We start from the raw sequence: 26,768 nt of genomic DNA, 5'->3' as shown, positions 1-26,768 counted from the left end.
GAAAAAAAAATGTTATGAAGCACCTAGGGGCAAAACAGGAATAAAGACACAGACCTACTGGAGAACAGACTTGAGGATATGGGGAGGGGGAAGGGTGAGCTGTGATAGGGCGAGAGAGAGATATGGACATATATATACTAACAAACATAAGGTAGATAGCCAGTGGGAAGCAGCCGCATGGCACAGGGATTCCGGATCGGTTCTTTGTGGCTGCCTGGAGGGGTGGGATAGGGAGGGTGGGAGGGAGGGAGACAAAGAGGGAAGAGATATGGGAATATATGTATATGTATAACTGATTCACTGTGTTATAAAGCAGAAACTAACACACCAAGGTAAAGCAATTATACCCCAATAAAGATGTTAAAAAAAAAAAAAAAAAGGAGAGATTACAACTGACACGGCAGAAATACAAAAGATCGTAAGAGAATACTACAAGCAACTATACGCCAATAAAACAGACAACCTGAAAGAAATGGACAAATTCTTGGAAAAGTACAACCTTCCAAGATTGAACCAGGAAGAATTAGAAAATATAAACAGACCAATCACAGGTAATGAAATTGAAACTGTAATTGAAAGTCTTCCAACCAACAAAAGTCCAGGACCAGATGGCTTCACAGGTGAATTCTACCAAACATTTAGAGGAGAGTTAACACCCATCCTTCTCAAACTCTTCCAAAAAATTGCGGAGGGAGGAACACTCCCAAACTCGCTCTATGAGGCCACCATCACCCTGATACCAAAACCAGACAAGGATATCATAAAAAAATAAAATTATAGACCAATATCACTGATGAACATAGATGCAAAAATCCTGAACAAAATACTAGCAAACAGAATCCAACAACACATTAAAAGGATCATACACCATGATCAAGTGGGATTTATCCCAGGGATGCAAGTATTCTTCAATATACACAAATCAATGTGATACACCACATTAACAAGTTAAGGAATAAAAACCATATGATCATCTCAATAGATGCAGAAAAAGCTTTTGACAAAATTCAACACCCATTTATGATAAAAATTCTCCAGCAAATGGGAATAGAGGGAACCTACCTCAACATAATAAAGGCCATATATGACAACCCACAGCAAGCATCATACTCAATGGTGAAAAACTGAAAGCATTTCCACTAGGATCAGGAACAAGACAAGGATGTCCACTCTTGCCACTCTCATTCAACATTGTTTTGGAAGTCCTAGCCACATCAGTCAGAGAAGAAAAAGAAATAAGAGGAATACAAATTGGAAAAGAAGAAGTAAAACTGTCATTATTTGCTGATGACATGATACTATATATAGAAAATCCTAAAGATGCCACCAGAAAAACTACTAGAGCTAATCAGTAAATTTGGTAAGGTTGCAGGATACAAAATTAATGCACAGAAATCTCTGGCATTCCTATATACTAACAATGAAAAATCAGAAAGAGAAATGAAGGAAACAATCCCATTTACCATCGCAACAAAAATAATAAAATACCTAGGAATAAACCTACCTAAGAAGGCAAAAGACCTGTATTCAGAAAACTATAAAACACTGTTGAAAGAAATCAAAGATAACATAACCAGATGGAGACATATACCATGCTCCTGGATTGGAAGAATCAATAGTGTGAAAATGACTATACCACCCAAAGCAATCTACAGGTTCAGTACAATCCCTATCAAATTACCAATGGCATTTTTCACAGAACTAGAATAAGAAATTTTACAATTTGTATGGAAACAAAAAAGACCCAGAATAGCCAAAGCAATCTTGAGAAAGAAAAATGGAGCTGGAGGAATCAGGATCCCAGACATCAGACTATACTACAAAGCTACAGTAATCAAGACAGTATGGTACTGGCACAAAAACAGAAATACAGATCAATGGAACAAGACAGAAAGCCCAGAGACAAACCCACGTACATATGGTCACCTTATCTTTGAAAAAGGAGGCAAGAATATACAATGGAGAAAAGACAGCCTCTTCAATAAGTGGTGCTGGGAAAAATGGACAGCTACATGTAAAAGAATGAAATTAGAACACACCCTAACATCATACACAAAAAGAAACTCAAAATGGATTAAAGACCTAAACGTAAGGCCAGACACTATAAAACTCTTAAGAGGAAAACACAGGCAGAACACTCTATGACATATATCACAGCAAGATCCTTTCTGACCCACCTCCTAGAGTAAGGGAAATAAAAACAAAAATAAACAAATGGGACCTAAGGAAACTTCAAAGCTTTTGCACAGCAAGGGAAACCATAAACAAGATGAAAAGACAACCCTCAAAATGGGAGAAAATATTTGCAAATGAAGCAACTGACAAAGGATTGATCTCTAAAATATACAAGCAGCTCATGCAGCTCAGTATCAAAAAAACAAACAATCCAATCCAAAAATGGGCAGAAGACCTAAACAGACACTTCTCCAAAGAAGATACACAGATTGCCAACAAACACATGAAAGAATGCTCAACATCACCAATCATTAGAGAAATGCAAATCAAAACTACAATGAGATATCATCTCACACCAGTCAGAATGGCCATCATCAAAAACTCTACAAACAATAAATGCCGGAGAGTGTGTAGAGAAAAGGGAACCCTCCTACACTGTTGGTGGGAGTGTAAATTGACACAGCCACTGTGGAGAACAGTATGGAGGTTCCTTAAAAAACTAAAAACAGAACTACCGTATGACCCAGCAATCCCACTACTGGGCATATACCCTGAGAAAACCATAATTCAAAAAGAGTCATGTACCACAATGTTCATTGCAGCACTATTTACAATAGCCAGGACATGGAAGCAACCTAAGTGTCCATCAACAGATGAATGGATAAAGAAGATGTAGCACATATATACAATGGAATGTTACTCAGTCAAAAAGAAATAAAATTGAACTATTTGTAGTGAGATGGATGGACCTAGAATCTGTCATACAGAGTGAGGTAAGTCAGAAAGAGAAAAACAAATACTGTATGCTAACGCATATATATGGAATTTTAAAAAGCAGTACTGATGAACCCAGTGGCAGGACAGGAATAAAGACGCAGACATAGAGAACAGACTTGAGGGCATGCGGGAAAGGGGAAGCTGGGATGCAGTGAGAGAGTAGCTTTGGCGCATTTACACTACCAAATGTAAAATGGACAGCTAGCGGGAAGCTGCTGCATAGCACAGGGAGATCAGCTCAGTGCTCTGTGATGACCTAGAAGGATGGGATAGGGAGGGTGGGAGGGAGGCTCAAGAGGGAGGGGATACGGGGATATATGTATACATATAGCTGATTCACTTTGTTGTACAGCAGAAACTAACACAACAATTGTAAAGCATTTATACTCCAATAAAGATGTGGAAAAAAAATACTATTATATACCTTATTCAGCTCAGGAAGTACGTGGTCTTCCGTCATTCTCAGCATTGCTGGAAATATAAATTTTAAAACTATCTTTAAAGGGAAACTACAAACATAATTTTAATTATAGATGCATTTCAAAAACTAAATGTATTTCACTGGACTACATTTTCCATTTTCAACAGCTTCTTGTCACCAAGGAAAACTTATTTTTGTTCGAAGAACTAAAAGAATTTAAATTTGATTTATATTTTCAGGTTCAAAATGGTTGGTATAGCCATCCTAAACTATTATTTTTCATTTTCTCCTTCAATTCAACCCACTGCCACTCCAGACAAACCTAACTGCTGCCTTGAGCTAAGACTACGTGTGTAGGGATTCCTCCTAACTCGGTGATGTTTCTTCTCTTAAAATGTGCAAGCAGTTCTTTCCTTCAAAAGTCTTAGAATACCAAAAAGATGTATTTCTTTCCCTTGGGCTTTTTTGCTACAAGAAGATATCTGCACTAAGACTTATGTGTGTAAACACACACTTACATGTGTGTATATATATATATTTATATACTTTCTTTAATATTGTGGTTGGTTCTTTTTGTCCTTTCATAGGGGTGTCTTTATCAATACTGTGTTTTCTATATATTACATCCACCTAAGTCAAGAAGTATGCTGCATGTGCTTTTGCATAGTGTTTGAATATGCTTATGTTTGGCTGAGAAAAAGCATGTTGGACATTATTCTGCAAATATGGATTATTTTAAGAAACTTTTTAATTAATTCAAACTTCTAAATTATCTGAAAAACCAGCCATATTCTAGGTTCCACTGATTCATTTATCCATCCAAAAATTTAATTTTTGAGTTTAACATAGGTACTAGGGATACAGCAGTATAAAAGAAGTCCCTGCCTTCATGGAGACTGCATTTTACACAAGAGCAAACCAAGGTTAGAGCGCTAACTAGTGGCAGCACCCAGTTACAGTTAGGTCTCCGGTTCTCCAATCCAGTGTGCTTTGCTCTAATGATAAGGACTGAGCAGTAATTCATTTATCTTCTAATGCAGCTTCTTATTTCAGTTAGGACAGGCCATAAGAATATAAACTGCCTAATTACTCCAATAATTATCAGTAAAACCAAGCTACTACTTCTGTAAAAGAAAGTCACTTCTAAGGTTTCGTTTAATTTTAATGTTGTAATTTATTCTAATTAACTCTGATATTAAACAGGCTGGCCTGATAAACACTCTGGCTCCCCATTCTGGCTAGTGTTGGTGTGGTTTTGAGAAAAATATAAGAATTTTAAATGTCAACATCTACAGATCGCTTTCATTTTTTTATTGAAAGCAATTGTACTAGGCTAACAAATATGAAAAGTCTGTTTTAAAAATATGAGAATTAAAGATCTGGGCATTTGTTTCAAGGATATTAGCACATTACAGGTAATTTACTTTCAATTTTACTCTTTAGAATTTTAACAAATATAGGATAAATTCCATTTACGACTAAATTTTGCATATGTTGGAGGGAAATGTATGCTAAATTATTTCAAAGATATTAATAGAGGTCAAAAAAATAGCAGTACAAATGGACCTAAATAAAATATGCATATCCTGTAGAGTGAGCATTAAAACATTTAATATCAAGTCAGTAACTATTTGTTAATTACCTACAAATGCAAAGATACTGTGGAGACATAAAGAAAGGCCACCAGTGGTCTGCATTCTATTCAGCTAGGGCATCACTGTCCAATAGAAGAGATAACGGAAATGTTCTAGTTCTGTGCTGTCCAACATGGTAGCCACTAACCACATGTGGCTCCTGAGCACTTAAAATGTGGCTAGCATGACTAAGGGACTGCGTTTATAATTCAACATAATTTCAACTAATTGAAACAGCCATACATGACTAGTGGCTACCATAATGAATGGCACAGATCTAGAGACAGAAGACCAAAGTATAAAACAGGAGCTAAGCTATTCAAGGGCAGAGGTTTTGCCTTATTTTTCTCCCCCTTTCCCCGCAAATCTAACACCTAACAATACCTAATACAAAGCAGAGATTTAAAGAATGTTATTTTAACCTAAGGAGACATTACAAAGTAAATAAGGGTCAATTCTCAGTGAGTAACAGAGACAATCAATGCTAGAAGGTGTATCTGCGGGGGTGGAGATGGGTGGGTGTATAGAAGAAATAAGACTGGCCATGTGTTGAAAACCGCTGAAACTGAGTGACGAGTAGAAGGCAGGTCACTTATGCTAGTCTCTCTACTTCAACAGGTATTTAAAATTTACTACAGTAATTGAAATATGCTAAACGGATACTCCCACAATTTTTTTAAAAAGTGTTACAAATACAAGAATGCTTCATTCAATTCACTTACCCACATACAGCCACCGAAAAAATGCTTTGAAGTTTTTCATACTGCTATCTATAACTCTAGAAGATAAAAATAAATCAGAAATGAAATTATTATATGGGGTTCATGTATCATTGTTCAATTATTGTAGAATAATCCTTTTTGTTCTACTATATCCTATCTGGATGACATTTAAGCCTTTACAACAGATTTAACAAATAAAACACATACCCAAAAATAAAATTTCAAAAAAGCAAATCCTGATTCTCTTAAAAAAAAAAAGCAAATAACTCAGATTCTAACTGATTATAACAGCCTTGCCACAAACTGTGTACACAACAGTCTTTCCTTTCTGGGCACTCAGTAAAGTATGAAATCCTTTTCTAACTTTGGAAATAAATCAGAAAAAAAGTTTCTGGCACCATTCTCAGTTTTAAAAAAAATACTCACTGATCAGTAAGAAGAAAAAAACATCAAACACAACAGAAAATCATTATTATAAACTTGTAATATGTCACTGCCACTACCTCTGGTATCAATAGACATTACTTTTGGAAGTTGATTTTTTATCCTTACAGTAATGAATCTCAAAATTTGAATTTCCTTGGGCTTTACACAAATGTACCCCCAAGATTAAGGGTTATAAGTGGAAGTCATCTTCACTTTGATGAAACTGTCTCTGAATATAAAGATGGATATCATTTCTTTAAAAACCTCTTTAAGCTCACATCTGTAAGATAATTACTCTAAGCAAATAATATGTGCACTTTTCACCCCTAAATCTCAAAGTCCCTTCCAAGCATTAAATGTCATAATACTACTGGAGAAGTAGGTCAGCATCATTAACCTTTCTGTACACAGTAAAACACCTGACATAAAAGACTGTAACATCTCTTGCGTTACCAAGCACTATGATCAAAATTCTCTTGCAGCAAAAATGAAAAACAGAAAAGATGTTCCTTTCTGTCTTTCCCAGTCAATACTCTCACCCCAACCCCAGGCAACCACTGATCTATTATAGGCTAACGTCAAAGTTCTCACTGCCTCAGCTTCTCCATTATAACCTAAAATAATGCTATATTCTACTTATCTCAAAGGAGGAAGAAGTTAAATCAAAAACTACCTTTCACTGAAAGGTTAAAGGTGATCACAGAAAGCTTAATATTTTATGTTTACTCTCTGCAAATACAGAGAACCAAAAAATTATTCAACATTCAGGAAAAGGAACATCATTTCTCCCCCTGCTTTGTCCTTTGAGCACACACATCTGTAATAAGCTCTACCTTCTAAAAGCCCATTAGGGGGGCTTCCCTGGTGGCGCAGCGGTTAAGAATCCACCTGCCAATGTAGGGGACATGGGTTTGAGCCCTGGTCCGGGAAGATCCCACATGCCACAGAGCAACTAAGCCCGTGTGCCACAACTACTGAGCCTGCACTCTCTAGAGCCCGCGAGCCACAATTACTGAAGCCTGTGCACCTAGAGCCCGTGCTCTGCAACAAGAGAAGCCACTGCAATGAGAAGCCCGCGCACCGCAATGAAGAGTAAACCCCGCTCACCGCAACTAGAGAAAGCCCGTGCACAGCAACGAAGACCCAACGCAGCCAAAAATAAATAAATAAATTCATAAAAGAAAAATAAAAGCCTATTAAAATGATGGTGTATTGGTGGGGAGAGGTGGATGTGCTATAAACTCACACACAAAAAGAGGACACTAGAAAAAAATTTTTTTTAAGTTTCAGAAATGTCAAAAACCGACAGAAGACTAGTGATTGGTGAAGGTCACCAGAGGCAGCCACTTGCCAGGCACTGTGGAAAGAGAGCAGCAAGGAGCCATCCGCCCGGCAGAACGCCAAGGATACTCAGTCCTTAGAAACATCAAGTTCAACAGAAGACATTAGGATGACATCTGGGGCTGGACAAAGGAGGACAAACTGAAACACAGAGTGGCCAATACACTCTTTCCCCCAAAATATGAATGCCTAGGCGTTTACTACCTTCCAGACAAAAACAGAGTTCTTCAAAGAAGCTGAATAAAATGGGAAGAGCCAGGGCGGTTCTGGGTAGGCACTGGCTGCCCACAGCACAGGACCGCATGCTCTGGCACTCATGCTGGCTTTGGGCCGCCCTGCACCCAACAATTCCAGGCAACTTTAAACTGCCTCACGAATAAATATGAGTAAACAATCGGGCATCAGGTTTTTGAAGAAAGCTGGCAACAAGAGATCAAAATAAACAGCAAAGTGACACACAAAGAGGAGGTAATTCAGGGAGCGGCAGAGATTTTTTAAAACTCTAATTAATGTCCTCAGAGAGCTGTGGGAAGATGTCGCATCCAAAAGCAAGAGCACAGCTTTGAAAAATGATTAAACAAATAAGAAAACACTTAGAAATTAAAAGACGGGACTGCCATAATAAGACATTCAATAGCATGGTTCAGGTCAAAGATCTCGTCCTCCACTCCACCTGGGCTATTTATTCTAAAGTTCACACCCTAGACCTTCATTACCAACATGAACCTTTTTTAAAAATTTATTTATTTATTATTTTTGGCTGTGTTGGGTCTTCGTTGCTGCACATGGGCTTTCTCTAGTTGCAGCAAGCAGGGGCTACTCTTTGTTGCGGTGCACGGGCTTCTCATTGTGGTGGCTTCTCTTGCTGTGGAGCACGGGATCTAGGCACGCGGGCTTCAGTAGCTGTGGCACACAGGCTCAGTAGTTGCGGCTCGTGGGCTCTCTAGAGCGCAGGCTCAGCAGTTGTGGTGCACGAGCCTAGTTGCTCTGTGGCATGTGGGATCTTTCCGGACCAGGGCTCGAACCCATGTCCCCTGCATTGGCAGGCGTTTTTTTAACATCTTTATTGGGGTATAATTGCTTTACAATGGTGTGTTAGTTTCTGCTTTATAACAGAGTGAGTCAGTTATACATATATATATGTTCCCATATCTCTTCCCTCTTTGTCTCCCTCCCTCCCACCCTCCCTATCCCACCCCTCTAGGTGGTCACAAACCACCTAGCTGATCTCCCTGTGCTATGCGGCTGCTTCCCACTAGATATCTATTTTACGTTTGGTAGTATATATATGTCCATGCCACTCTCTTACCTTGTCACAGCTTACCCTTCCACCACCCCATATCCTCAAGTCCATGCTCTAGTAGGTCTGTGTCTTTATTCCTGTCTTACCCTTAGGTTCTTCATGACATTTTTTTTTCTTAAATTCCATATATATGTGTTAGCATATATTTGTCTTTCTCTTTCTGACTTACTTCACTCTGTATGACAGACTCTAGATCTATCCACCTCATTACAAATAGCTCAATTTCGTTTCTTTTTATGGCTGAGTAATATTCCATTGTATATATGTGCCACATCTTCTTTATCCATTCATCCGACGACGGGCACTTAGGTTGTTTCCATCTCCGGGCTATTGTAAATAGAGCTGCAATGAACATTTTGGTACATGACTCTTTTGAATTACGGTTTTCTCAGAGTATATGCCCAGTAGTGGGATTGCTGGGTCATATGGTAGTACTATTTGTAGTTTTTTAAGAAACCTCCATACTGTTCTCCACAGTGGCTGTATCAATTTACATTCCCACCAACAGTGCAAGAGGGTTCCCCTTTTCTCCACACCCTCTCCAGCATTTCCTGTTTCTAGATTTTTTGATGATGGCCATTCTGACTGGTGTGAGACGATATCTCACTGTAGTTTTGATTTGCATTTCTCTAATGATTAATGATGTTGAGCATTCTTTCATGTGTTTGTTGGCAGTCTGTATATCTTCTTTGGAGAAATGTCTCTTTAGGTCTTCTGCCCATTTTTGGATTGGGTTGTTTTTTTGTTATTGAGCTGCATGAGCTGCTTATAAATTTTGGAGATTAATCCTTTGTCAGTTGCTTCATTTGCAAATATTTTCTCCCATTCTGAGGGTTGTCTTTTGGTCTTGTTTATGGTTTCCTTTGCTGTGCAAAAGCTTTGAAGTTTCATTAGGTCCCCGTTATTTATTTTTGTTTTTATTTCCATTTCTCTAGGAGGTGGGTCAAAAAGGATCTTGCTGTGATTTATGTCATAGAGTGTTCTGCCTATGTTTTCCTCTAAGAGTTTGATAGTTTCTGGCCTTACATTTAGGTCTTTAATCCATTTCGGGCTTATTTTTGTGTACGGTGTTAGGGAGTGATCTAATCTCATACTTTTAAATGTACCTGTCCAGTTTTCCCAGCACCACTTATTGAAGAGGCTGTCCTTTCTCCACTGTACATTCCTGCCTCCTTTATCAAAGATAAGGTGACCATATGTGCGTGGGTTTATCTCTGGGCTTTCTATCCTGTTGGCAGGTGGATTCTTAACCACTGCGCCACCAAGGAAGTCCACCAACGTGAACATTTTAAATCTCAATTTAAAGCACCCTGCTCACCAACAACCAGCAACTATCTTTCCAGTGACTTTTCTCCAGTAGCCCAACATTCATCCCACCAAGACTACCACCTACGAGTTCTACCACCTTTCACTGTCTAGCACCCCCTCTGTGTCCTCACTTCCCTCCTAAATCAGTACAGATTTGAGGTTTATCATTTTAATCATGCCGTTGCTTCAATTTCTTGCCTCCTCTTTGCTTCCTTTTACTCACCAAGCCTAGTAAATCAAACTGCTCACCTATTCTGTGTTCCCACTCGAGCAGCTGACGCTGGCTGGAGAAAACCACACAGCCATGTTGGCTGGTCTCATTTTAACGCTCCTGGGAACGCTAACCAAGCAGCCCTTAGCACTACTGACAATCCTCCTGCTTCATCAGCCCATTCATGCTCCTACTGTACTAGACAAATGGCTCACACCTCTTCCTTTATTCTCAAAGCTCAATACCACTTCCCCATCCTTACCTTCAGCTGATGACAGAACATTTCATATTTCCAATAAGATAATAAAAACAATTAGAAGTGAACATCCCCAAGCCCTCATCTGCTCATATACCAGCATCTGTGACCCGTCTTGGCCTTCTCTCCTGTAACTATGGAGGAACTATTTTTCCAGCCCCTTCCCTGACACACTAAATCCCATCCCCTCTTGAATCCTCTTGTTCTAGCAATCTTCCCTCTCTTTGCCATCTCAACTGTTCCCCTTCAGAAGAACATTCCCGTCATAAATAAATATGCTCTAATTTCTCCCATTGTAAAAAGAAAGAAAAACCCAACGACTATTTTTAAATGCTGGCCATTCCCTTTACAGCAAAACTCAAGAGACTACATTTGTTGTTTTCTTTGCATCTGCTCTCATTCTGCATCATACCTGCTCCCATGACTCCACAGAAGTGGCTCTCATCAAGGTCACCCATCATCTATTCTGATAATATTCTGATCTATTCCACTTCTGGTCCTCACCTTACTTGACTCAGCAGCATTAGACAACCAATCCCTCATTACTTCTTGCAATGCGCCCTTCACTCAGCCTGCAGGACACCCACTCCTTGGTCTTTCTGCCTCTCCGGTTTCTTTCGCTAGTTCCACATCAACCCCATTTCTAACACTGGAAAGCCCATCACCCAGTCTTCAGATCTCTCCTCTAAGCGCACTAACTATCTCATCCAGGTTCGTGGCTTAAAATAATACCAATGTGCTGATGGCTCCCAAATTTACATTTCCAGCCTGGATCCCTCACTTGAACATAATCTTATACAATCAACAACATGCTGGACAGCTCCACCAGGGTATCTAACAGACATTTCAATTTAATATGCCTTATACATTGACCATGTGATCAAAATTAACATCAATAAGAAGAGGTAGACGGACACTGTTTGCCTCTGGATCTGACACCTTGAGAAGGACACTCCACCGATTATGTAATATTCTGGCCAGGGATGTATAACTTGAATCAAACCATGAAAAAATCAGATAAACCCAAATTGAGGAACATAAAATACATATATATTTCCTATATTCTCCCCCAAGTCTTCCCCATTTCAGTAAATGTTAGTCATACTCTACCGGGTGCTTAGGACCTAAACTCGTAATTATCCGTGACTCCTTTATCTTTACCATCCACACAACCATTCAGCAATCTTGTTGTATCTACTTTCAAAATATATCCAGGTTCTGACCATTTCTGTTTCTGACCACCATTTGTCTCATGGCTTCTGTCCCTGCCCTCATATAATCTATTCTCAATACCAAGTAAATAACAAGAGGGATCTCTTTAAACCTAAGTCATACCCTGTCACTCCACTGCTAATAACTCCCTAAGAGCTTATTATACCCAGAGTAAAAGCCACAGTCCTTACAACTGCCTACTGGCTCTACACAACCTGTCCCATCCTCTGTGACCTCTTTCAATTCATCCCCTACAACTCACATTGTTGTTCAAGTCACTTTAACTGTAGTGGCTCCTTGAGGTCCCTCATATATGCCAGGCATGCTCCAAACTCAAGGCCTTCATACTTGCTGTCTCCTTTGCCCCCAAAGTAACAGGGCTCACTCCCTCCTCTCTCCAACACCACCTTCTCAGTGAGGCCTTCCCTGACCAAAAAATTGCACCCCTACCCCCAGCATGCCCTAGGCCCTCCTTCCCTCATTAGCTTTTCCCACCACTACTTATCACTATCTGACTTGCTGTATGTTTTAATTACTCATTTCTTTATTGTCTGTCTCATCATCTAAGAATATAATATCTATGAAGGCAAGATTTTTTTTATCAGTTTTGTTTACTGCTATACCCTCAGCATCTAGAATAGTGTTTAAAACACAGTTAAATGCTCAATAATTGTCTATGATGAATGATGGCATTGGATAATTAAGTCAAGAAAATTTCACAGGAAATAGAAAAGACAAAGATATAAAAAAAATGAGATTAAAAATAAAAGACACAGAGGATCAATCCATGAAGTCTAATATCTGACTAACCAGATTTCTAGAACAAAAATCTAGTTAAAAAAAGGAGAGGGAGAAGAGGAAATTATCGAAATAATATAATACAATATAGAATTCAGGTTAAAGTGGCATTTTCTTATTATGAGTACAACAAATGAGAAGACCCGCATTTAAAACTCTATTGTGAAATTTCAACACATCAAGGATGAATAAAGCTTTCTGAGAGGAGAAAAAAAATAGCACACAAAGGAATGAGAATCAGAAGCACCAGACCTTCCACTGGCAACAAAAAGGCCAAAATACAATGGAGCAAAGCTTTGAAAGTTCTATGAGGAAATGAATCCCCCTTCATAATCTATACCCAGTGAAAACCGTCAATTAAGTGTGGCAGAAGGAGAAAAAACCCAAAAGGACACACAAAGCTTACCCTCACACATCCGTTTTCTAAGTTACTGGAAGATATTTTCCACAAAGTGATTAAATGAACCAAGAAACAGAGGAGATCCTGGAAGTAAGGATCTAACCCATGAAAGCAGTGAAGAAAACGCCAGGGCGGTGGCTGCACGAGATGGAGCCCGCACGCAGGCTGCTGCAGGCAGGGGGAGGCTAATGGAGGGGGCAGCAGGGACAGAGGCAGTTCCAGGGGTGTGACACTGCCCCTGAGACGGCGGAGAGCCTGAGGATGTGAGCAAGGCAGACTGTGCAAGGAGAAAGCAAGCAGAGTCTAGGAAAAACAGACACACAAGGAAGAATAATTTCTCAAAACTGGTAAGTAAAAGAAAGGCAGTAGAGTCATACAATTTAGAAATATGGAAGTAACCTACAGACCTAAAACCAGAAATAGTTAAAAGGATTCCCTCTGGAAAGAGGACCTGGGGTGAGGATGGGCGGGACAGGAAAATACCACTTTAATGTACGAAACTGCTGTGCTATTGGATTGTTTTAATCATGTAAAGGTATAATTTTGACAAAAACTTAAAAACTCCTTTTTAGAAAATTGCAACAATTTGCTAGGTTCTTATTTATAAGTAAAAAGTAAAAGATTCTCAAGTCGATGATTCCAACATTCAAGTATCCCCAATACTTACTGAAGAAGTTCATTTGCCTTGAGTATGAAAGAACCCACTGCAGTAATAGCATCTAAAAGGCAGTAAAGAAATAAATATCATTTGTCAAATAAGTAAAGTGGATTTAATGCATTCTATTGAGGAATCAAATTACCACCTTCAATTCCTGAAGCATCTAGTCCAAGGGGTTCATATTTTTGCTTCCATGAAGCCATTCCTTTCAGTTCACTCAAATGGTATAATAAAGACTCCGAGCCACTATGAAAAACAGCAGAAACACCATCATCAAGGTGGCAGACAGCTACTATCTTGCTTGAATATTTCTAAGTTTTCAGAAATAAAAACTGAAAGTAACTTTTTCTTTCTATGAGAAATAATTATTTCTCAAAATTATTCTGAAAAGCTGTACAAGAATCATTTGGCTGTCATGACTAGTGAGATGAACATATGACCACAAGATTAAACTTTGTAAGATCAAATTATGCTCCACGGTTAGTCCTGGCACTTTTAAGATAGTCATATTGTTCACCCAACAGCTATGTATTTAACATTCAACAAATATTTATTCAGCTCCAACTTTAGGTCTGGCACTATGCTAAATACTGGGGACTTAATGGTGAACAAAACGAAAGGGTCCTCATGACACTGCCAGTCTAATGGGGGAGACAGTCATAACCATACAATCAGACAGTATATCATTCCAACTACCATAAATGCCTTAAAGGAAACACACCAGGTGCAGGTCTAACAGAAGAACCTGATCTAATCTGGGGATTAGAGAAGCCTTCTCTGAACAAGTGAGATTTGAGCTGAGAGCTAGAGAATGCAAGTGAAGAACAGGGTGGGAGTGTTCCAGAAAGCAAAAGGGCTGTACAAAGGCCCTGGGTAGGAGAAAAACTGTCAAGTTTGAGAAGGCCACCAGTGTAGGTGAAGCAGATAGGCAGCCATCCAAAGGTATTAGTCCTAAGAAATGGGAAGGCACTGGAAGTTTTTAAATAAGAGTAACATGATCAGATCCACTGTGGAGAATATATTTGAGGGGCATAGTGTGGACTGGAAGAGACCAGGCCAGAGGGTCCTAAAGTGATCAAAACGGGAGGTGATATAGTAAGGCCCAGGGTCTCAGCATAAAGAAATTTATCAAAATTTAAGTCAAACACTGAACATCGACCTGCAAACTGCTTCACTGAGGGAGCCGTAGCTAGAAACAGCATGAGACTCGAAGATCTGGGACAGTCTTGGCTCTGACACTTCATAACTTTGGGTCAGCCATATATAACCATTCTGAACTTCAGTTTCTTCTAAATGAGGATAATCGTAACCAACACCTTGCCAAGGAGTTAAATGCAAAAATATATACATGCTTTTATATAACATATAAAATGATATACAAACTTACTTAATTTCACCACTCCAAAAAGGGTATATGCCCTATTCAAGACATACCTCATGGCTGTCTGGGTGAGATAAAAGCCCAGACAGGGCCTCGGGTGGTGAAAAGATGCTGGAAAGTTATTTCATAAAGCAGAATTACCATTATTGATTCTTTAAATCTTGGGCACTCCAAGAGTGCCCTCAAATACTAATGCAACAATTTTAGCCAGAAGAGGCTCAAACAGAGAATGCCAGATGATGAAAAGAAGGTTGCAGAAAGGAGACCAATGCCAAGTACGTGTAGATGCAATACCAAAAGATTCTACATCACCTTCATACCTCTGTAAGTGACTTATAACCAATTTTTGTATACTGGAATATGATGACTCTATAGATTGGCCAAGCTTTTTTAAGCCCTAATTAAGAGGAAAAAAAAGTATTCAGCATACAAGTAAGATACTATATGCCATTCTAAAAAAAAATTAAGAATGTGTTCATAGCCATTAAAATACAAAGATAACCGCACCTTTACTGTTAACTGGTTCATTAAGAGGGTCTGAAGTTCAGCACTAGAATGAAAAAGGAAGTATTTTTAGTCTCCTCTATTCAAAATCTGAATGCATCACTTAAAACGTTTAAATTTCAAAGAACAAACAAGATTTTTAAACAAAATAAATAAAAAGAAATAGCCCAACAAAAATTAAGACTTTGCTGTACTCACAAAGAAATGGACAAAACAGGAAACGATAAAGTCTAGAACAGACTGAAGTAGATATAAGGATGTATTATACGCTAAAATGGTATATTGCACATCAGTAAGAAGAAGGTGTAATACTCAATGAATTATACTGGGCAATTACCTGAACACTGAAAAAAAAAAGAAGTTAGTCTTCCACAGCATATGACCAAATAAATCACATCTGGAACATGTAAATGGAATAAAAACATAAACCACAAAAAAATCTCTGGAGGAAAATACAGATCTTTGAACACTTAGTATGGAAAAGATTTTTTAAGAATAATGTTAAGGCAAATACAATAAAGGAAAAGATTGATCTGGCTACAAAGAATTTTAAAATTTTTATACATTTAAAAAGTACATATATAATATATTTACATGTATTATACATACACTCAGAATGATCACATTTACGTAAAAAATAAATACGTGAATAAAAAAGCCCAGAAAAATATACTACTTTTTTGGTGTTTGTGCACCCGAATTTTCTTTCTTTCTTTTTTTTTTTTTTTTTACAATGAATGTGAATTGCTTTTGAAATAAATTACTTTAAAAAGAGAAGGAAAAGCAAGAGTACCTAATATGAGCTCATTACCTTGCTTTCCCCCACAACAGCAAGTCCATGAATTCATCTTGCACCGATGTGGTTGTATTCTTTTCCTAGAGAAAGATCAATAAAATCATAATAGGTATTTTTTAAATTATAAGCATATTTATTCAAAATTACAGGAACATGTCTCCCTTTCTTACCCTTAGCCTTCTCTCAAATTCATATTTAAATTGATTACCTGAATAGCAGTTACAGGAAAACAACCAGTCAGCTCTTCCAACTCCTGTCCTTAATCCCCAAGCCCTACCAGCTCCACTTCACAATCCTGTCCCCACCTAAGTTGTACCAAGGGGAAGAGCTGGTGTATCACTCTCTGAGATAATAGTATGAGGTTAGACCAAAACGTTTGAAAGAAATCATGATCTGAGCCTTTTACAAAACAGACTGATTTTTCTCATGTCCTTCATGAAGTAAATAAGGATAACGTGCATTCTTCAACACCTTCCATGGGAAACTCCAGGTATATTACCTGCACAAACTTGGTGAGACGAGAATCCATCTGCATCAATATTTCTTCCCATGCTTCACACATACATGTCAGTGACAAATTTATATACTATTAACAAGAAGAAAAAAATTTTAAAGTAGCAAAATATATTTAAGTCAACATGCTAACTAAACAATACATGTTTCTTACTGTCAACTGTCTCAAAGAAATCCAAAATTTACTATAAATCACTTTTAACTCAGTTAAGCCTGAGAAAGAAAAGACCATAGCTAACACTTGATAATCACTTAACTATCAAACTTTCTCAAATTCAATTTTTATCTGGTAAAACAGATATTTTCCAGCTTTCTACATATAAGATGAATTTTATATACAGCAACTGCCAAAATGCCGACTGGTCAACTATTCAATTTTCAAACAGTATCCTTTTAAAAAGACACTAATCTCCAGAAATCTTTGAGTTGAAGTACATGTAGCTCCTCTATGCAGATGCAGACTCAATTTCTCCAGTCCTTCAATCCGGGCTGGCCTTGGGTCTTAGTGCGACGAAAGCAGAAGTCTAAGGCCCCAGAAGGTTTTGCATGCTTCCATTTGCACTCTTGACACCCCTGCTGTGGCCACCACTTTATGAACAAGCCTGGTCCAGCCGGCTGGGAGATGAGGAATGTGCAGTCCAGACAAAGCCATCACAGCTATGGGACACTTGGACCAGCCAGCTGACCACCAAGGTACGACCAAGCCCAGCCCCGAATAGCTGAACCTGGCCCAGAACGACAGAACTTCCTAGCTGAGCCCAGCCCAAATCGTCGACTAAAACACCGATCACAAGCTAATTTGGGGTGCATTTATCATGTACAAAAGCTAACTGATATGATGTTTTCCATACTACTTTATTTGTAAAAAAACTTTTAAAATTCCAAAATATTGTTTTATTTATGAGAATGTTTAAAAAGGTTTAAACTACTTTTTTTCTTTTCCTTTGGAGAAATAGAGATGGGTGAGAGTAGATTTTCAATTAAGTTTCTCTTTCTTGCTTTAATGGACATTATAAACTTGTCTATCAGACTAGACACCTCTGCCACATAAAGTTGGCTTTAAGAAGTAAGATTTTTATTTACAGAACGTTAGAAATTTATAGTAAACAGTCACATAAAACAAGCTATAAATAAATACCTGTAAAAGAGCCGAAATGTGAGTAAACTTTCTGGCCATTCGAGTTACTTCAGGTAAGAAAGAGTACAAGAGATTGGTTTCAAGCTGTCAAATCAAAATAATAAAGTAAGTTACAAGCAGACATATTTACTTCTTTTAAAGAAGAGTCAAAGTCTAACTACATATCAGAAAGACTGTGCCAGATTCTGCTCCTTTTGAGCATAACGGCTTGGAGAGTAACAGAATATAATCTTAGGATTTTCTAATCTGCAGTGTCTAACTATGCACAGATCACCCTCTCGAGGTTAGCAACCCCTTCTACATAGTTAGAATAAATGTAATATCTATTTTATAACACTCTTATGAGGAATTTAAAAAATGATCACAAATTTCTATAAAAATTTTAAAGGAATTATAGTTACTGATAAATACAAGTGAAATATCTATTACAATGGTACATGAATTATCTCAATAAAGTTGTTTGAAAAATACCTACTACAAATTTCACATTAATCGTGAATCATTTTATTACAGCACCAAATGCAATCCTGGAAATCACATTTTCACAGAACCTTAAGATGAAGAGCAAATAAGAACAACTGTTCCAGCAAACGTCAGGAAGTTAAGAGTTCTCTGATGTTCTGAATACAACGAATGTTGGAAGGCATCACATGCATCACACCTTGCATCTTTTCACCCTACTTTTGTTTGAGAGTTCATGCATTCTTAGGCTAAGTGGCTGGGTTATCTGCGATGAAATTTTAGGGAAGATTTTCTTGAAGACAAGGCTACAATCTAAATAATCTACAGGAGCCCAGTTTCCACAATCTATGATACAAACAGCACACAATGAAAAAGGGTTTTCCCAACATTAAGTAGTCATCTCACACAAGAGGCAATGTGTTAGTTAAGAGCACCAACTCTAGAGCCAGACTGTGCAGCATCACTTTCCAATGCTCATCAAGCAAATTACAGTTTGTGTGCCCATTTACTCAATTATAAAATGGGGATAATAGTACCTACTTATTAGGTTATTGTGAGGATTCAAATGAATTATACTGAATCATTCAGTACCGGGCACATATTAAACAATTAATAAATATTAGCTTTTATTATTATTAGGGTCAGAATCCTAAGAAAACACTTGGTACTAAGTTGGAACTGGTATAGCAATGAGTTAATATAGTCATTAATAGACCATATTAATCATGCTGTGCCATTGGAATAGTAAGGTATTCACCAGTAAGAGTCTATATATGTCTTAGAAGCTCCAAGTCGATTTTTTTGCTTTGTTTTGTTTTAATGACCATTAGAATCCAGTGAAATGGATAATAAAAAAACTATAAAACCTTTAAAAATATATATTTACCTTCTGCTGCTATTAGGTTCCAGTACTCACCTGAAAGTATGAAACTTCTGGGGCACCACCGGTGGAAACTTCTGTGACCACTGACAATGATTTCAAATCACTTGATAGACATAATGCAAGACAAGTACCAACAATCTGTAAAACAGTCAAATCTCCATTATATTTAGTGTTACTGCTAGACTGCATCTGCTTACAATATAGGAGGCAAATATTCAGAGCTCTAAAAAGCAGAAACACATGCCTGGCTCCTGCCACACACGTGGCACATGAAGGCATGTGTCCTCTTAGTTGCAAGGACACAAACACACACCCCCAACAAGGGGCCCAAACTAAGTGTTGGAGAACTAACATTCCCACAGAGCCTATAACATTTTCAATCCTTTCAGGGAACTGTAAGAATAAGAAGAAAAAGGTACGGAGAAGACCAAGACTGAGCATAAGATTGCTTCTGATGATGTTTATCAAATTCCAATCACAAAGTGTAGCTCTTAAACACCACAAGACTAGAAAAACATTAAATCATAATCCAGTGTATCATACCAATCTTTTGGTTAAGAAAAAATTTTTTGACTAATTCCACGAAAAGCCCCTGATCTTCATAGACGTCATATCACTATTCTTAGTAGGAAAATTATCCTTTTAACACTTAAGAACAAATAATTCCAATAACTGAAATTAAGAAAAAAAGTAATGTTTTATTCTTTTCCCATAAATCAGTCAGCTGCTATATTCTAAGAGAAACAAAAAGGAAGATTTTAAAGAAAAACTTACCCCAGTGACTCGAGCAATTTTGAACATTCCATAAGCATAAAGCTCAATAAATGCAGAGCTTCCTCCAAGGACAAGAATATTAAGCCTAATTAAAAATAATGCAACAAGCTGAGGACAACAGACAGGAGCGAGTTCTTAAACCAAGACATGCTCCTGCCCTCACATAATCTGCATGTTCAAGCTTCCTTGTGGGGGAACTGAATCCCACAACAAATTCACCAAGCCTCAATCACATTGGGCTTATTCCTTTCTTTCAAAGGAACAACATAAATTTCATCCAGCCTAAAAAAATATCAGTTTACAGTAAAACAAGAATATATTATTTTAATGATGATTATATTTGTATACTCTCAATAACAAAATCATCTCTTTTCCAGTTAATATAAAGCACCAACAGTTTTATCATGGCTCTGATGCTAAATGCATTAAGTGAGCTTAAAGAACCTGAACATTTAAATTTAAATTTTAGAAACTCTAGCACTTCCACCCTCCTTTACTTTTTAAAATAAAAGTACATCATAATATTAAACTTGACACAGCCAAGTATCATAGAATAAGAACGAGTAAATAATAGATATTGTCTGTTTATTGTTCAGAGGTATTTGTCAGCAATGAAATAACATGACAAATAAGGAAATTGTCCTTGGAACTTTAGTCTAAAAACTGCCTCAAATATCAAATATCAAATTTAAGAAAATAAGACTTGTTAAATATTTAAGATATCTGCAAGATTTACCTGACGTCTCCCAAAAGCTTAATAATTTCATCAGAATTTTCTTCACTAAAATATAAAAATAAATTGGGTTATCTTGAACTATATCTTTCAAATAATAAAAGATTATCTTACTTGCAAGGAAAAAAGGCATATCTTACCTAAATATTTTTGAGGTGTTGCTATAACTAGAAAAAAACCAGAAATGCATTTTTTAAAACACATGAGAAAATTGTCAGTGTTAAAAGGAAAGGAAAGAAATCTGCAAGATTAATTCCAATGAAATTAAACTCTGATACTTACTTTTTGGGCAGTGTAGGAAGTTTCGGTAAGAGAAGATTTGATTCATCCTCAGAATTATAAAAGGACGTTAGAACACTAAAAAGGTGAAAACAAAACAAAAACAAGTATTATAAAAACAAAGATTCTACTTTTCTTTCCATTAAAAAATACTGATTTTTTTAAATGCCCAATTTTATACATCACACATTACCAAGTAAACAGATGCCACACACAGTTTATCGCTGTAAAATAGTCATTATAACAGTCACAAACAAGAAATAGAAAAGTTGGAATTTCTTCATTTACTTATAACGTTATTTCTGGGGGAAAAAAATCAGCCTACCCACTTTACATTTAGAGGAACAAATATTTATAAACAATTTTCTCAGCATATGAAATGTATTCAAATGTATTCAGTATCAGCACCAGATACAGACTGACTGACTTAACTCTCCTCTGAGAACCAACACTGAACATATGAGTTCCAAGAGTAACTGTAAAGAACACTGCAATTATTATATAATGTAATGATGGCTTCTATAGCTTACATACATATGAAGATGTAAAAACCCAGCAGGTACATAAGATGACACCACGTATTTTGAAACAGTCTTATTTATCCCCCCCCCCCACTTTTTTTCAATCCTACCTCCGAATATGGCTGGAAATAAATGAGTAAGAAGGTGAAAAAGTAGTGTCCTGAGACACCCTGGAATCTCCACATAATATTTCTGAACTCTTAATGAAAAGTGTGTTAGGAATACACTTAGCAGGTAACTGGACTGAGACAGAAATTAATGGTCTATTCTGTTCCTCTAATCTTCTATGAATTCACATGACCATTTACAACGTTTATTTGATGATGGATTAATCACTGTTTTATCTACAGTGAATTTCAAACCCCAGGCTAGACCTTGTTATCTAATGCTTTACAGTCCCTTTCTTAGGAAATTTGTCAATTAATAATCAGGATTTACAAATTCATTTGATATTAACTTAAAACTTAATTAGAATGAAAAGAAAATTATCGTATTGCCTCAAAAAAGAAACTTATTTTCAGTATTCACTAAGCCCATTGATCCTTTAAGCCATCTTTACTGCAAACCTGGCGTAGTACTTGACCTCACAGACTAAGGCAAAATTATTTTCACAAAATAAGGAAACTATAGGGACCATGAACACAGAAAGAACCCATTCAGCATCAAAACAGAATGCTCAATTCAGCACTTTCTGTACTCTAAGAATATTTACTGGGACACAAAAACACAAAGCTCCAGGTGAAATATATGGTGAAAAGGAAAACAGAACCTCAATTTGCTAATCAATAATTTTAATTAATATTCCTTGAATGTATAAGTCATCGATATAAACCGTTAAAAATAACTGAAAGGAAAAATCTTGGCCATTGAGGCATTACTGCTCCAATAAGAAAAGAGATTTTTTTCAAGAGAAAAAAAAACCCAACAGAGCATTAAAAAAACTGCATCTTGCTAAGCCTAAAACAAAAAGTTAAATGCAATGTACACATACTCAACACCCAGATACTCCTAAGTTTCCACTTTTAAAAAATGAGAATTCAAAAACATCCTACTGTGACTACTGGGGTTTTTCTTTTTTTTATTACTCAACCTGCTCTCGACGGTCACTTCCATCCAATGCATACAAGAAACTGGAGCCTCCACAGAAAAAGAGTGCAAGCTTTCAGGTTTTTCTACATCACACAAAACGATTTTCTTGGTGTCAGCAAGAGCAAAGGCCAAAACTAAAGAAGAAATAATGAGAATAAGTTAGTGTAATAATTTGAGAAAAATGGGTATTTCATTGCTTCCTCAATTTTACTATTTTAAATACATCATAATCATAGAAATTATTTAACCCCCAAATCCTTGCTTTAAATAATTAAAAAACTAAAAGATATCTTTGCATATAGTTATGCTGTTACCTACGCTTATTTTCAAATGCTCAAACTTTCATGAGCAATCCACCACTTTCTCATGTACTCTTCTTAACATCTTACATATCAGAGCCTCTAGACTGGAACCTTGATGCCAAGCAGAAAATACAGAACAGGCATCAACAAATAAACAATAATCTCGTTATCACCAAGACATATTGGTCCCCACCCAAAAGCTGAAAAGTGATTCCATCTGCTTGGTTCTTGGAAGGTTTTTTATTCCTTTTTTATTTCTAACCCTTAATGAACAGGGCCATCAAATACCGATGGGTCTTCTTCCTTTCACTGTGGCTGAATTATCTAGTATAGTTTCTCTACATAAGTCATTAACATCTTCCTAACATATCATATTGAAGAATTTCTAAATAGAGGGCTGTGAGTTTCACTGTATACCAATATATGCAGCTTTGCTAGATGTGAGGCAATCCAAGTCTCCTCTTCTTCAAAACGATTTAAAGCAATCTTGAAATAATCATTACCAAAAAAACCCCTATTTTACTGTCGAAAATCACAAGACATTTTTTAATGATAAAAATATCATCTACTTAAATATATTTTCACACACACTGACTTTCATAATTTTTCAGATCGTGGCATTTTTGGATGAATAGTGCAAGATCTCAAATTACTACTTACAAAAGTTCTCTAATTTTACACATACTTTGTTTTTACGTAAAAGATGAAACAAGAACAGAGCAAAATGAGTACAGACAAAAATAGTTGTTACCTATAAAGTGACAGGCTTTCAGGACATTTTTACATACTTATATTTATCTAGAAAAAAAGTAAGCAATGAGGGGTACACATCATTTTACAAAAACAATTCTTTTTCTTTTTTTCAGCACCAATGATATAGATGAGCTTTAAGCTGTTATGATTTGTAGCATTTTCTTGTGCTGACTGGACATGTACAACAGCTCAAACAATGACTGTCCCTGTAACAACACACGGAAGAGGAGAGTTCAGTCCTCAGAGCTACAATGCGGCAAGCTACAACATACAGGGCACCAAAAGGAGTAAGACCACACAGAAGCTGCAGGAAGCGGGTCAGAACTGACAGTCCTTCAGGTGAGGCAAGCAAATGTGCAGAGAGAATATTTATGAGCCACACATTTAATGTTAAAACAGATTCTGGGGAGAAAAGGGCCATGATGGCACTGAACTGACTAGTGAGTGACAAAGGAAGCTTAGGGCAAACAGTGCAGGACAACACGATAGCGAAAGAACAAAACCAAAGTACTCTGTATATTCCCATCAAATTTCTTTTCAGCCTTATCTTTGCCAAGAAGTCAGATTTCATTTTAGAGATATCTTTGCCAAGAAACAAGATGGTAGAATTAATCTGAGTTCTATGAAAACACTTTAAAGCATTTGAAAAAAAGGCAAAGTTCCCAAATTTAGAATTCTAGTATATAATAAGAACAATAAATTCTTTCTGTAAATAAGTTCTCTTTACAGAATACTCCTTCTGAAAAACAAAAATGTATTTTTTACAATACTATCATTACGTTTGCCATCTGGTCTCCAAGCCAGACAGGTCACTTCCTTTCCTGTATTTTCATTTGGTGGAAAACTCCAAACTCGATGAAAACTTGCAAGTCGATGAAGTAAAACCTGAGACAAAACAGATATAACGGCAAATAATAAAAAATCCGTTTCCAAAAATAAAATATACCTAGACCCCCACTATAAAATTTTTAAAAAAATCATATCAAATATAATATTTAGCTATCAGAAGAAATTCGAAGACAAAAGTGTCTGAGTGAACTTAAGGTATTTTCAAAGAAATGGCTGAAACAAGGTCTAATTTAACCCTGTACCCTATACATTTCCTAACTTTCATGTCAATAAGAGACTTATCTTTTAGAAAGGAATAAGGCTGTCCAAGAAGATAACGAGAAAAGCAATAAAGGACACAAACAGAACTAGAAAGGCAGCTGTGTTAAGATCAAGTAACACTAAACCTGGAATCAGACAATTTCAGCTGTGTCACTAACTGGCCAAGGATCTCAGACAAGTCACTTAGTCATTCTAAATTTCCATTTCCACCGGGTATATTCCCACCTTGGAGGATAAAGATGATGCCCTGGAGTTCCTTGCGCTTCAAAAGTAAACCTGTCCCTACTCTATCCTCTATACAACCGGTAGAAATGAAGAAAAGGCCTCGAACTGCATGTGCTCCTGAAGATTCCCCCCCCACACACACACCTTCCTAGTTCCCTGCACTTACAGCTTTACCACTCCCTGCCTTATCTCATAGCATCCTTCCTTCACTCTTGGTTACAGGGAAGCCAGGACTCCCAAGGAACCGCTCATCCCCGAGACCCAGTGCTCTTTTCTGAGCCCATCTCTGACTTTCCTTACTTCTGAAACCCTTCCTCTGTGCCCTCTGGAATTCATGGTCAGGTATCAAGATGCCCTGTATCTTCACTGTCTTCCCTGAAATGTACTTCTCACCTGAGGACACTGCTTCCCTACAGGATTCTCAGGTGGTGGCCGTTTTGCACACCATGTCCCCTATACTACTACTGGGCTAGGAGATAAAGATTTCCTCCTTGATGCCATTTCTGGCTGGGTTTTCTTCTCTTCTCTTAAAATCCTCTAACTTTGAATCATATGCAATCAGACCATACCGCCTGCTATCCTCTTAACTGCAGTCACCTATAGACTCCTAGGCCATCCCCCCGCCCCCACCCACATTCCTGGGAGATTTGGACTCCTGTCTGGCTCACTCATGCTTTCCAACACTGCTCATCATCATTCTTGGTGAGTTCAAGAGATACAATGTCCTGGCTTTTTGGTGCTCAACTACCTCTTCTTCAATGATCACATCCTCTACCTCACCTCAGTCACTCCCAGGGTCATGCCTGTGACCTTGTCATTACCAACAACTACAAATGCTGCCATAATCTTCAGTTGCAAACCTCCCACTTTCCATCACCACCTGTATCTCTCCTGCTCATCCCAGATACCCAACTTCAATTCTTCAACCTCACCAAGACATACAAGCCATTGACTCTACCACCGACCAACTCATTGTCCCTCACCCAACACGTGACCTCACTTCCCTACTTAATCAAGTTACAATCCAAAGTTCATCATTACAATCATTCCTCTTACATATAACTTCAACCCCCTTGCATCTCTCTTGCTTTGTCACAGTTAGTCACAACAACTCTGGTTAAACCCAACCATGCCTGCACCCATACAGCTGAACAGAAGAGACATACAACCATGCTCACTAGTTTCACTACAAAATCACTAACCTCATGTGGCTCTTAATACTGACGAACAACCCTACCAAGTTTCACCAGTCCACCTGTCAGCTTTTTCATACCTCTCTTTTCTCCTCAAAATTCCAATATTTTCTCCATCCTCACTCCTCAACAGCGCCCCTTCTTCTTAACCGAGAAAACGGAAGCAACAAATGCCCACAATTGATTACATCTATCCATCTGATCACAGTGATGCTCCTATTCTCTCCCTTCTCTCCTACTGTTGGCTGTACTAACTGCACTCCTCTCAGGGCCGGGACAGCGTTCCAAAACACCCTGGCAGTGGAGGGAGACTAGAAGATTTCATAGAGGGCCTTGAGAAAGCAGATATCAAATACCCTGACAACAAGGTCATGATAGTCAACACAGTTTTGCAGGCTGCTAAGATTCCCTGACTGCTAAGTTCTCTTTACCACCTAGTGTCCAAGGTTGGCTGCACACCACACAACTCT

General features: G+C 37.6%; 1 protein-coding gene across 2 annotated transcripts in view; it reads right to left on the bottom strand.

The window, feature by feature from the left end:
- The window catches only part of ANAPC4 (anaphase promoting complex subunit 4), a 50,524-nt gene that overhangs the window by 22,891 nt on the left and 865 nt on the right, over positions 1–26,768 (bottom strand). Inside the window, exons 2-18 of one of the 2 annotated variants that reach the window (XM_007448804.1) lie at positions 24,550–24,655; positions 22,717–22,849; positions 21,109–21,183; positions 20,967–20,993; positions 20,830–20,874; positions 20,094–20,178; positions 19,353–19,457; positions 17,975–18,058; positions 16,823–16,909; positions 16,339–16,403; positions 15,531–15,573; positions 15,344–15,420; positions 13,788–13,888; positions 13,652–13,703; positions 5,730–5,785; positions 3,377–3,423; positions 497–499 (exon numbers count right to left, since the gene is read on the bottom strand). In XM_007448804.1, coding sequence (XP_007448866.1) covers positions 497–499; positions 3,377–3,423; positions 5,730–5,785; positions 13,652–13,703; positions 13,788–13,888; positions 15,344–15,420; positions 15,531–15,573; positions 16,339–16,403; positions 16,823–16,909; positions 17,975–18,058; positions 19,353–19,457; positions 20,094–20,178; positions 20,830–20,874; positions 20,967–20,993; positions 21,109–21,183; positions 22,717–22,849; positions 24,550–24,655 — 1,191 coding nt within the window. The remainder of the gene's footprint in view (positions 1–496; positions 500–3,376; positions 3,424–5,729; positions 5,786–13,651; positions 13,704–13,787; positions 13,889–15,343; positions 15,421–15,530; positions 15,574–16,338; positions 16,404–16,822; positions 16,910–17,974; positions 18,059–19,352; positions 19,458–20,093; positions 20,179–20,829; positions 20,875–20,966; positions 20,994–21,108; positions 21,184–22,716; positions 22,850–24,549; positions 24,656–26,768) is intronic. The other variant, XM_007448803.1, reaches the window with a different exon arrangement.

This window comes from Lipotes vexillifer, unplaced genomic scaffold (genome assembly GCF_000442215.2).
Source record: "Lipotes vexillifer unplaced genomic scaffold, Lipotes_vexillifer_v1.1 scaffold100, whole genome shotgun sequence".
Taxonomy (NCBI): domain Eukaryota; kingdom Metazoa; phylum Chordata; class Mammalia; order Artiodactyla; family Lipotidae; genus Lipotes; species Lipotes vexillifer.
The sequence above is the reverse complement of the archived record's forward strand: the minus strand, read 5'-3'. Positions and strand labels throughout refer to the sequence as shown.